This window comes from Chenopodium album, chromosome 22 (genome assembly GCF_948465745.1).
Source record: "Chenopodium album chromosome 22, dcCheAlbu1.1, whole genome shotgun sequence".
Classification (NCBI taxonomy): Eukaryota; Viridiplantae; Streptophyta; class Magnoliopsida; order Caryophyllales; family Amaranthaceae; genus Chenopodium; species Chenopodium album.
The window spans coordinates 10,284,251-10,296,820 of record NC_137855.1 but is presented as its reverse complement, the minus strand read 5'-3'; the positions used below and the strand labels follow the sequence as shown (position 1 = coordinate 10,296,820).

At 32.2% G+C, this 12,570-nt stretch overlaps 1 protein-coding gene across 1 annotated transcript; it reads left to right on the top strand.

Annotated features, from left to right (window-relative positions):
* The first annotated feature begins 5,041 nt into the window (after positions 1 to 5,041).
* LOC145605809 (trihelix transcription factor GTL2-like) lies at positions 5,042 to 7,981 on the top strand. Its single transcript, XM_081661872.1, has 2 exons — positions 5,042 to 5,606; positions 6,120 to 7,981. The coding sequence occupies exons 1-2, from the start codon at positions 5,071 to 5,073 to the stop codon at positions 7,819 to 7,821; spliced, it is 2,238 nt and encodes a 745-aa protein (XP_081517998.1). The 5' UTR covers positions 5,042 to 5,070; the 3' UTR covers positions 7,822 to 7,981.
* Positions 7,982 to 12,570: the final 4,589 nt, after the last annotated feature.

Here is a 12,570-nt window from a genome sequence, read left to right as displayed (position 1 = left end):
CAAGTCTGATCCCGGTAATCCCGTATTAAGTTATTATTATTACTTCATCCGTTTCATATTATGTGCAATAAAAGTCTGACCGTAACGAACACAAACTCACAGACAAATTTAATTGCACAACTATAGAAATTCATGTCATAAGGAGATAGAGAGATAGAGAGAAATAGCAACTTTATGAAGAAATAAAACATTTGTTGCACATAATCTGTGGCATTCATTTTTGGTAAATGTTGCACATAATATGAAACGGAAGTAGCACTTTGTATTTTTATTTACTTGAAGTTATGTAAACTTTTTAATACTCTACTTGTCTAAAGATAATAAGTGGAAATAAGATGAATAATATCAAACATTATCTAAGTGAAATATTTTATATTTATTAGTATATTCTGCGGATTAATTTATATAGGTGATGAGATTATTTATGTTGTAGGTGATGTGCTTCATAACCTAATTTATTATTCATTCCCCAACAAAATTATATTTCTATACAATTTAAGTAGTCCATCAATGAAATAAACATTAGTTTATATAAGTTCATCAATGAAATTAACATAAGTTTATTTGGATACAATGAACACGATACTGTCAAAACAAAAATTAGCAAGCTCATAGAGTTTGTCATTTTGTCAAACACAAAAACTTAAACGCATATAATCTAACTCGATAAAAGATAAAAGCATTGTACTTATCGAACTTGTTGGTTTTTAGGATGCTCTTAGAAATATAGTCAATTAAAAAAAATAAATAAATAAATAACAACAAATAAGACAAAATTAGGACGATTCTCCCTTCGATTAAGAATTAATTAATGAAGAATCGGTGATGAGATCTCAGAATTTTAGGACAAACAAATATATACAAGTATATGTTATGGTGGTTAAAAAAGAGCACGTAAATTAGGGAATAAAGACATTCATGGGGGAACAAATGTATGTCTCATTGAAACAATGTAGGAAGGAAGAAGGAACATAATTTAGACCTATACAAAAATAATTATTAATTATCGTACATGCCAACTAGTTTAGCTTGTAATAAAGTCGATCTTGAATGTGAGGAAATGTATGTAGCTCCCTCTATTTCATAACAATTGACATATTTTGACTCATTTTTCTTATACACTTTGAGTCTTTGACTACGACTTTTGAGTAATGTACTCCCTTTGTGTTTTTTTAAGTGTTACACTTCAAAGTCGGCCGTGTTTTAATAAGTATTACAATTCCTATTTTGACAAAAAGCTACATTAAAATATTATATCTCTCTCCTCTCATGGTTTCCACTCAAACCCACTACTATTTTTTTTTTTATTATTATTATACCTTTCTTCTCACATTCATTACTTTTCAGTAAACTATTAACCCACTATCTTTCATTTACAATTTTTTTAATACTCCAACTACCCCTTTTACCTCTTATTTTATTCAAGTCAATTAAATTGCCTAAAACTATGTGCCGGTCAAACTGTAACACTTAAAAAAACACGGATGGATTATAAAAATAAAATTATTAGGGGGCGTTTGGTTAGCAAAGAGGTATATGTCTGGAATCAGGAGTAGAGTTAAGGTGGTATCGGGTTGGAACTTGATACTAATAAATACCATGTGTTTGATTCAATTCTGGAATGAAATATCATCCCCTTAATTTCATGTATTTGATACCTAAGGGAATGGAATGAGCCAAACCCACCTTCCCACCAAAGGTTTCTAAACCTCATACCTCATGAGTTTGAGCCTTTGAGGTATGAGTTTGAAAATTATATTTTTTACAACCAAACATATGGTATGGGTTTGGTCATTCTAAACTCATACCTCATACCTATAATCCGCGATCCAAACGCCCCCTGAGTATGTATCATACAATATGTTTTTAAATACGTAGTAGATGTTAATGTTAATGTAATGTTTAATGATAGTAACTTTTTAAATAGTTTTTATTAATGCTTAATTATATATATCAAGTTCAAACTCATACATTGACGTGTATGCCAAGTTTAATTTGACTATGTCAATTATTATAGAGCAGATCAACAAAGGGAGTAAAATCTAAGATTGAACCACAGCTGCATATACATCAAAAAATATAAGTGGTTTTAATAATATGCTATATGTATAAATCGTTACAAAATTATATAAATAAGCAATAAATTGATGGTTATGGTATATGTGGCCTTTATATATGAAGTACTCCATATATTATTGTTAGAAAAAAAAAAAAAAAAAAAAGGTAATCCATTTTTTAAGGTTTTCCTATTATTTTCAATTAACGTAAGATGTTTCGTTGTTACCTTTTTTTTTTTTTTTTTTTTTTGTTTTTTTTAGTTTGTTAATGTTTATCTTACATTTTATTATTTCCTACTTCATAACAATCCTTTTTAATCAATAATTTTATCATTTTATGTAATCATAATGTACAAAAATTAAATAAAAAGAAGTCATTGTCGTTGGAAAAGTAATTAAAAAAAAAACTATAAATTGATGAGTGATAACTGATAAGGCAAGGGAAACATATAACATGGATGTTCAATGTTCATCCTGATATTGTCTTAAATTAAATTAACACTGAATCGTGGGGTCTCGATTTTATCAACTCCCCCGTTTGTTATTATTACTATCGACCTGGATCTGTTACACGTACTTATATTACATACTCTCTTCTATATATTGTACTGCCAACTATTAATTTCATGCTGCTAAATTTCATTTGGAAAAAAATTAAATCAAATAAAATAAATCCTTCTTGGTATTTTAATTTTTGGAATTACTCAAAGTAATGTCACTAACTAGTTAATTGTTTAATTGAGCTTCAATTTCAAGTATTACATAAAGTCATAAACAGCCATGCACCTATATTAGTAACTTGAAATTTAACGGATCACGTATGTATATTCCTATTTTCTTAATTATGAAAATGTAATTGGAAATGTATATATGTAGGATATCTTAATTTTTTTTTGATAAAAAAGTAAACATAACGTGTATTATTATAAGATGTTTTTTTCTTTTTTAAGGAAATTTTATGACTTTTTTCTTCATTCAATTAATACTTACTTTGAATGATGTATGTTTTTATATGAGTGACATCATAAAGAGTGGTATATAGACAAAATTCTATCTAGATATAAACATTACTCGTACAATTTTAATACGACATTTTGTGCCTTATTGTTATCATCGGTCATCCTCACCATTGACACACGCAAAATAATTTAATAAGGTCATGGATATCAAACTATAATATAATGAAATTTTTAAGAATTTATGTAGAGAGGATAGATCGAGCAATATCATGAAGAAGTGGGGAATATCAAATATGAAAATATAGATGAATTGAAGGTGATTAAATGAGTGCCCTTGAATGATAACGATGCAACATAGAGTATGTTGGTCCTTGTAGATCGAATTTCACCTTCAACCATCTCAAGTCGTTATTCAGACTGGCCTATTAATTTATACTTTTCTTTTTATTGGTTTAATTTTATTTTCGTATGAAATATCTACTTGTCCATACATATATACAATATACCTACTACTTTAGGATAGATTTATTTCTAGATGTTCTTGACTCTTACTTCGTCTTTTATATGTTTTAATGTTTACATTGCTAATGTAGGTGTATATACCTTAAGCTATTGATACAATCGATAGTCAAAATGAAATTTGTGGATATACTTGTATCTAGTAAAATAGTCATGATTTGTGGCTTATTTTAAAATTGTATCCTCTATTTCTAGATAAAGTGATGGTAATAACACTTAAAAAAAAAAATAAGAATGGTTCAAATATTATGTACATATACATGATTTTTAATAAAATTGTGGAATACTAAATTAAGAGAGATTATGACCAACTATATACTGTTGGGCAGCATTTGGGCGGACATGGGGTAAAAATGGTCCTACCCGGCACAAGCTTGCTTGGCCACAAGCCCAGCGTAACATGAGTGGCATGTCAATGGATCGTATACTTAATGTCGATCTTATTATCCTCAAGGACATAAAATCTATTGCAATTGTTGTAATACATCATTTATATCAATAATTTGTGTAAACTAGCTAGTTATTATTGGTGAGTCGTATGAGGTTATAGGATCAATCATTTCTTTATATACAAAAATTAGGCTTATACGCAAAAAAGAGACTATCAAGTGCTTACACTACATCAATTGGCTCGCTCGACAGGGGAGGGCAACATGTTACATGTAATCTCATGACCATCTAACCACAAATATCATATAATATGTACATTCATTACACTAAAAAGTAGATGATACATATCATATCAATCCAACGTTTCTAATCAAACCTTACCTTAACATACAAAATCGATCATATATAATAAAGTAGATCAAAAGATATGACATAAATCAATCTAATTCCTATAATTGTAGGAAAAAAAAAGTCTTGGTACTTCCTATAAATCCATAATAAAATCAAATTGAACAACACAAAAGTCTAGATATCATCTATAATCAAATTAAAATTGTTAAAAGGAACATAAAAACAAAGGAAAAGGAGGTGTGTTTGTTGTATGTACTATGTTCATTTCCAAACTTAAATAAATAGGGTCCCATTCTCTGCATGTTTTCACGTGTCTTGCTATCTCTTGCCGTTAATTACACCATCATCACCATCACCCTTCTTCATTGGATTCTCACACCCAAAAATATAATTTAAAAAAAAAAAATTAATTTAAAAAAATTTTATTAATATTTTTTTTTTTTTTTTTTTTTTTTTGAAAAATATCATTTTGATAAAATACAACCACACCCACATAGTCCTACAAGTGTAGGGCACTCCCAAATCAAATCCCATCTTTTCTTGTCATTTTCTAAGGAAGTGACCTACACTTACCTTAAAGTGCCTCATAAATTTAGGGCATAGGTAGATGACAAAAACCCTTGATGATGAATTAAGGGGGCCCCTTTATAAGAGCAAGATGAAGGTCCCCTATTTTTTTGGTATTTTGTTTAAGCCATTGTAAAATTTTAAAACAAGTGGTAAAGTTTTTTGGGTTTTTCTTAGAGAATCTATCTCACCCACCAAAAAAAAAAAAAAAAAAGTATGCACAAAAGATGTTTGATGGAATGCCTGAACAGTTCTACCAATTTTTAGCTGCTGCTGCTACTACAACATCTATACCAACATCTTCTTCTAATATTCTTGCTAATACTACTAATAATACTAATACTGCGGCTGCAGCTGCAGCCGCGCTTTCTATTCCTTTATCATTCTCTCTTCACCACCACCAACACCAACACCGCCATGCGGCCGGTTTTCCTACTTATTCACAACAACCACCACCACCACCACCTCCGCCGGCTCCTCAACCGACATTCGATGCTCCTTATGGCCACCTTCTACATCACCACCACCACCATCACTCGCAGTTTCTTACTAGGAATGATGTTGTTAAAGATGAAACACTCCAACTTGACCCTACTAGGTTACAAGATGGCGGCGAAACGCAAAGATCTTCATCATCATCATCTTCATTGATGTTATTGCCTGAACTTCCATGGTCTAATGATGAAATGCTTGCTCTCTTCAGAATCAGATCTAGTATGGATAATACTTGGTTTCCTGACTTCATCTGGGAAAATGTCTCAAGGTATGTCATACATATATCATAATAAGTAACACTGTAACATAACACAGTCGTATTTATAATATAATCATTTCGACAGATAATAATAAGGTTGCATACATCTGATCCTCCCTTACTTTGAGCCAGCACTTCATTGCGCCGGCTCAAAAGGGTTGATATAGTTTGATTAATAGATGATTATTTTTGTAACAAAATGATTTTTTTTTTTTTTTTTTTTTTATTGGACCCATGTTAAAATAGATTGATAGGGTAGTTTATATGATATCATTGTTGATGAGATTCTAGCACACTACTACACATGCCTAATTTCGTCATATTATAATTATCTTTCTTTCTGTCTATCTGTAACATTATTATTTACAGCACCATATATTATTTCTGGTCCCTTTCAGTATTTAAATGATGAAATTGATACTCCATTTATATAATAGCTGTCAAAAAAAAAAAAAAAAAAAAGTACATAAATTATTTTTAATCCTTTGATGTTGTTTTTTTGTGTATTTATGATGGGAGCAGAAAGTTAGCAGAGATTGGATTCAAAAGAAGTGCTGAGAAATGCAAAGAGAAATTTGAGGAAGAAACTAGAAGTTTCAACAGCAGCATTATTTCTACTAATACTTGCAACAATAAGAATAATAATAATAATATTCCAAGCAACAACAATTATAGACTATTTGGTGAGCTTGAAGAGCTTTGTAACAACAATAACACTAACAACGTTAATGTTGATCACGACGACGTTGGCGATGATTGTCGAAAAGTTTCTCTTCCGGATCATTGTGAACGTGATCATCATACCCTTGAGACTTGTTTGTCTCAAGGGGATGTTTGTGTTGATGATGGGAAGGAGGAGGAGGAGGAGGAAGAAGACAACGGCGAAAGGCCGGAGATTGAAGATGGTATGTTAGGATGTGAAGATGATGATACAAGAAAAGATGATGAGAAGAGCAATGGTAATGATGTGGTGGTGGAAGAAGAGGAGCAGTCTGTAGACGACAGCGAAAAGACGGAGGAAAGTACAAAGAGGGTAATGAGGAAGAGAAAAAGACAGAAGAAATTTGAAATGTTTAAAGGGTTTTGTGAGAAGATTGTGAGTAAGATGATGGCTCAACAAGAGGAGCTTCATTGTAAGATAATTCGCGATATGGTTAAGAGAGATGAGGAGAAGATTGCTAAGGAAGAGGCTTGGAAAAGGCAAGAGTTTGAGAGGTTAGAGAAGGAGTTAGAGGCTAGGGCACACGAGCAGGCGGTTTCCGGTGACCGGCAAACCAAGATCCTTGGCTTCTTGAAGAAGTTTAGTACTTCATCGTCGAATTTTATGGATAGTCAATCTTTTAAAGAGGCACTTGAGAAGCTTAATAAGGTTCCGAAAATGACTTCTTCTAATAATTCCTCAATTTTAACTCAAGACTCTATTAGTGTACAATTACAACCCACTTCATCTTGTACAACTCATACTCCTTTGGTGACTAACATGCCTAGTTCTTCATCAAATGAGAATCTTGTTCTAGACAACTCGAAAGTGGCTCCGCCATTAAAATCATCCTCCTTGGATCATCAAAACCCTAATGAGTCTTTGAAAATCCCTCCGTTGGTTTCATCTCGTAAGTTCTCCAGGTCTGATCATACCAGCACTAATGCAGCGAACCACATTAAGGCCTTAGAGAACACCCAGAGTGGTGGTCTAAAATCCGTTGTTGGGAATAATAATGGTAATAAGGATGACACCGGTAGAAGATGGCCGAGAGATGAAGTGCTAGCATTGATCAACATAAGGTGCAGCCTTTTTAACAACAATGGCGGTGAGACTCACCATGATACAGAAACCTACTCTAAGGGTCCTCTATGGGAAAGGATTTCGCAAAAGATGATCGAGTTAGGGTACAAAAGAAGTGCTAAGAGATGCAAAGAAAAATGGGAGAACATAAACAAGTACTTCAGGAAAACAAAGGACTTGAACAAGAAAAGATCTGTTGACTCTAGAACTTGTCCTTACTACCACCAGCTTAGTCATTTATACAGTCAAGGATCACTAGTGGGCCCCACGGACCGAGCGACAAACCACCCCGGCTCACCGGAAAATCGGTCCATGGCAATGTCAGGGCAGTCTCAAGGTAATGGGTCAAGTACTCCTCCAGCAAATAATGGTGCAACTAATACTATGCAAGGTAATGAGGCCAATGTGGTCCAAGTACCAGGGTTTGATTTTGAATTTTGATATTTGATATTTGAAATAGCAGTTTAAATTTGTATGTGTGTGCTGCTATATAATTTTGTACCTTATGTTATATGGTGAACATTTACTAGCTATATAGATATGGCTAGCTGGCTATATGGTAGTAGTAAGATTTAATTAAATTTGGTGTCATTTTTGTTCATTTCCTATATATGCCCACCATAATTAGTGTTGATGTATTATGGAGTACAAAAATGAATTAGGAATCAATAAATCATGCTCTTAAATTAAACAGCTAATCCCTCCAAATAGCTAGTAATAAAGATGATCCACTTTTTAGTTTTTATGGTGGCTCTCGAAAGAATTTTAAATTATTCCTAATCCATATAATTACTAAAGGATTTAATAATAATTAATCTCGTTCTATAGATGTCAAGTAGCTTAATTAGATGGTTAAAGTTTTGGGTGATAACCAAGAGCTGAATCAAATATCATCTACATGTTTAGGCTTATCAAAAGAAATTGTCTCCGTTTTCACATTTACTTGAAAAAAAAGGGAGGAAATTGCATCTTTTGTATTGCAATGGGTTGAGAACTAGAAGAGAGTGTAGAACTAATTAAAGGTTGATTAGTAGTGATTAAGATGGATTTAGGTAGGATTAAGATTAGGATTATTCGAGACATAATCATGTCATTCTACTTTAGAAGTATATTGTATGATTTATGATGTGAAATGAAGTCAACTTGAATAATAATTATATTTTATTAAAGATATGTTGAGTTTCTCAAATTGGTCGGAGAAATTAAGAATGTGGGGTAAAGAAGCAGCAGCATATGCATGTGTGGGTGTGACTACTAGCCTAACTTCATTCAGAAGCAACGGGGTCACTTGATCAGGCCACAGTCTTCCTATTTCAATTCATGTTTTTTTTTTTTTTTTTCCTTCCTTTAACTATGTTGAAGATGTTTGATATGATCAGAAAATTTATAATCCCTAAGTTTGAAATGAATTTTCGAAGTTGATTTATTTTGTCTACATCACTATCCTTTGTGTAGGTTACTATGGAAACCCTAAATATATGATATATATAAATCAAAATTGTAAACATTATAACCTACTTTTGTTCATAGTATCAAATGAATGCTTGCCTTAGCAATTTGCTATAGAGGGCAATCAAGAAAAGATTTATGTCTCTTTGAGACTATTGTTTTGTCCCACTTACTATTTTAATTTTGTGCTTCTTAATGCTTGGCATTGTATTTTTAATATTGGTGCTTGTTAATTATATCTATCATTTAAATAAAATCTCGTGAAATGAACTAAGTGCATAAAAACAATAATATCACTTGTACGGATTATCACAATAAAATAACTTGACCACCCGTGCTTCTTGGGCTCGAGGCTTTTTAGGACTCTCGTTATGAATTTCTCCAACGTATGCATAATACATCCTACATACACCCTAATTAGTTGACACTCTCGGATCTTAACTCATTCAAATAGGAGTAAAGGACCTCAAACGGGACCATCAAACAAGGTACGACGACACAACGAAAAGTAAGAATAAAGGCGATAGATCGATAGAGTACCATAGAATTCCAATTCACATTCAAAATGGAAGAGAGAATAGTAAATGGAGAGAGGGATTGGAGTCCTTCCTATATAGCTTAGGAGTATGTCCTACAATGTCCTCTAGTGTAGTGGCTCCAATGTGTGTAAAAAAGGTTAGAGAATACTCCAAATTAACATTCGTGCGTTTGGAAGCTAACTGCAGAGTGGATGCTTATTGCTTTACGCCTTCATTCCACTTTATTTTTTCAGAAGAATAGAATCACATGATTCTACTATAGTGATTAATCAACCAATCAAGATTAATTTAATTACAGTATGATTCTGTCTGGATCTGATCTCCCAAGAACTCGGGCCTGAGATCCTGATACTCCTATCGGCAAGCTGAGAACCTACACAATGAGAAGAAGTTAGCTAACCCCGGAGTGATCCGGGGATAACCACTCCGATGATAAAGTCAGAATGTGTTTAAGAAGAAAGGAAGATAAGTATGAGAGAGAAAGTAGAGAGAGAGTAATTAATGTCCTCATTAATGAGGTCTTACCTACTATTTATAATGACTTTCCTTGATACGAGGCTCTCAACCATGCAAAGCTTCTTGAGCCAAGTGTCAAGTTTTTGTTGCCACGTGCCAAATTCCGACAAGCCGATATGTTTACTTTGTGATACATATCAGCGTATTTTTGCAATTATTCTAGGCTTGATCACGTGTTTCTTCAGGATATCGGCCTTGCCTACATTTCATCTCATACACATTTTGACCATTTAATTTACATATTCAAAGTGTTTCGGTTAAGGGCCTGTTCACATTTACTTAATTTTAGTTCAATTCAGTTCAGTTCATGTCAGTTCAAATTAGCTTAGTTCAATTCAGTTCAGTTCAGCTCCTAATTTCCTTTTCTCATTAAATATTCATTTCAGCTCAATTCAGTTCAGCTCAGCTCCAATCAGTTCAGTTCAGCTCAGCTCCAATCAGTTCAAATCAGCTTATTTCAATAAATGTGAACAGACCCTAAGTGTTTCAATGTTTTTTTAGTAATCATTTGATTGCAAATAAGAAGCATCCCTTCACAAAGCTTAATTTTAACGAACTGTATATAGGGAGCTTTATAGTTTTAACATTATCTAGAAAAACAAAACCTAGGAGAGTAGTGACTTCGCCAAACTAGAAGGGATGTTCTCTCAACAACAACAACAACAACAACAACAACAACAAAACTAGATGGGATGTATATTATCATCAAAATTATAAAAACAATCTATGTCAATGAATTATTATTCTTACAAAAAAGCAACTAATACGTAAACTCGTCAAAAATCAATTCAATCATTCTCCAAAATAACAAGCACTTGTATATTTCATACTTTCAACCATCGAAGCCAAAAGAACAAAATACAAAAAATAAAATAAAATTACAAGTGATTACTGCATTATTAATTTTTATTTTGGTTATAAAAATAAATTCTATTGTCTTAGAAAACTTAAATAATAATGAGATATTTACCCATCATGTAGATATACTGATAGCCAAATGATAACGACCAATGAACATTATATTGTATCTGTTCCATCTTCGATTTCTGCTTGACTGGTTTTTTCCACATGCTCATCCAAGATATTATGATAATATGATTGATTCTTCTTTATTTTAACCTTCTTGAATACTCCCTTTCATGTGTTCATATTCAATTCGATTACAGTCATCAGCAATAATATACTACGTAGCACTTACAATTTTTGTCCGAGTAAGGCACACATCATAAATAATTACATTTGGGGGAAAGGAATTGAACTTAATCATGTAACCTATCGTTCACATACCATCAAATTTTGCCATTAATTAAGTCAAGACCACATATATTGATACTACGTAACAGTACTCTATGTGCTTTAGCTTGCTTAACTAACCTCAGTACAAAGTACTCATATTAGAATTGAATAATATTTCGTTTTAAAGAGTGTGAGAATCATATCTAGCCAATAAACAATTCAATAAACAAATGATATAAGTACAAATCGTTATTATTAGACGTATATATATCAAGAAATATTGAAATATAAGAACTATGTGTATGTCCTTAAATATTGTACCTAAATAAAATGTACCAAAATAAAAATGAGAAGAGAAAATGAATTCATGAATAATAGAAATTTCCCTAATTTGGCATGTAATGAATGGATAATAGAAGTTGCAAAATATAGTGACAACACAACGCATGTATGCTTGCTGTTAAACAACTCGGGTTGGGTACTTGGGTTAGAATTGTGGGTCCTACCACAAGAGATTTTCAAAAAAAAAAAAAAAAAAAAAAAAAAAAGAATAATGTCATAAAGCCCAAAAAATCGAAAGGCCCTTTTCTTAGTTAGACTAATGGGGCCACAAAGATATTAAAAATAAGTGCAAAATAGAGAGTATAGTGTGGGCCCAATAAATGTTAGCTAGCTAATGCTGCCATGCATTAACGTCACATGTGACGGGTCCAGTATTCTGGTACAAATTTGGGCCTCTCTTGTCTTTCTTCGAACTTAGAACCGAATACATTGGCCCACTTTTGGGCCCACCTCGTTTCATTTATCTTGCAAAGTCAAACATGTGGCAACATTTTTTAGTTTGCCGTTTGTTTTTGGACTTTTGGGATGGGAGAATGAGATATATCTAATGCTCCGTATCTATAATCTATATCTATATTCTATACGGAGTACTTAATAGTCGATATTATTTAGGGCCGTATGTCTCAATAATTATCAGAAGCATTGTTCAACTGTGATAAATTAAGACCCAATTTATATAATATAAACGTGACATTTAGAAAGGTGCATGTAATTTTACAATATATAAAAAGTTATAGTAAGCTCTTATCATTTATAAATCAATGTATCACTTTCTTCTAAAAAAAAAAAAAAATCGATATACCATTAATAAATAATTATATAGGTTACGTAGTAATTAAATTTGACCTTAGTTAAAGTATGATGCATAAGAGACCAAAAAAAAAAAAAGGTGCATAAGACTATAAGAGGTTTTATACTAAACTAAAACATTACAGGGGCCTTGTGGGATTCGAACATTAGACTTTAAAAACACACTAGAGGGCCCAATCCCAAATTCATACTAGTCTGGGACCCTAATCCATGTCACAAGTTAAGCCGGTTAAAAGCTGGGCTTGATAATTATATCTCCACTAGTTTTAAGCCTATGTAAACTTAACCTTTTTTAAAA

Excerpts from the sequence above, each read along its gene's own strand:
- LOC145605809 (XM_081661872.1), top strand. The coding sequence starts at position 5,071 with ATGTTTGATGGAATGCCTGAACAGTTCTACCAATTTTTAGCTGCTGCT. Across the intron at positions 5,607-6,119 it reads ATCTGGGAAAATGTCTCAAG|AAAGTTAGCAGAGATTGGAT; the intron begins GTATGTCATACA and ends TGATGGGAGCAG.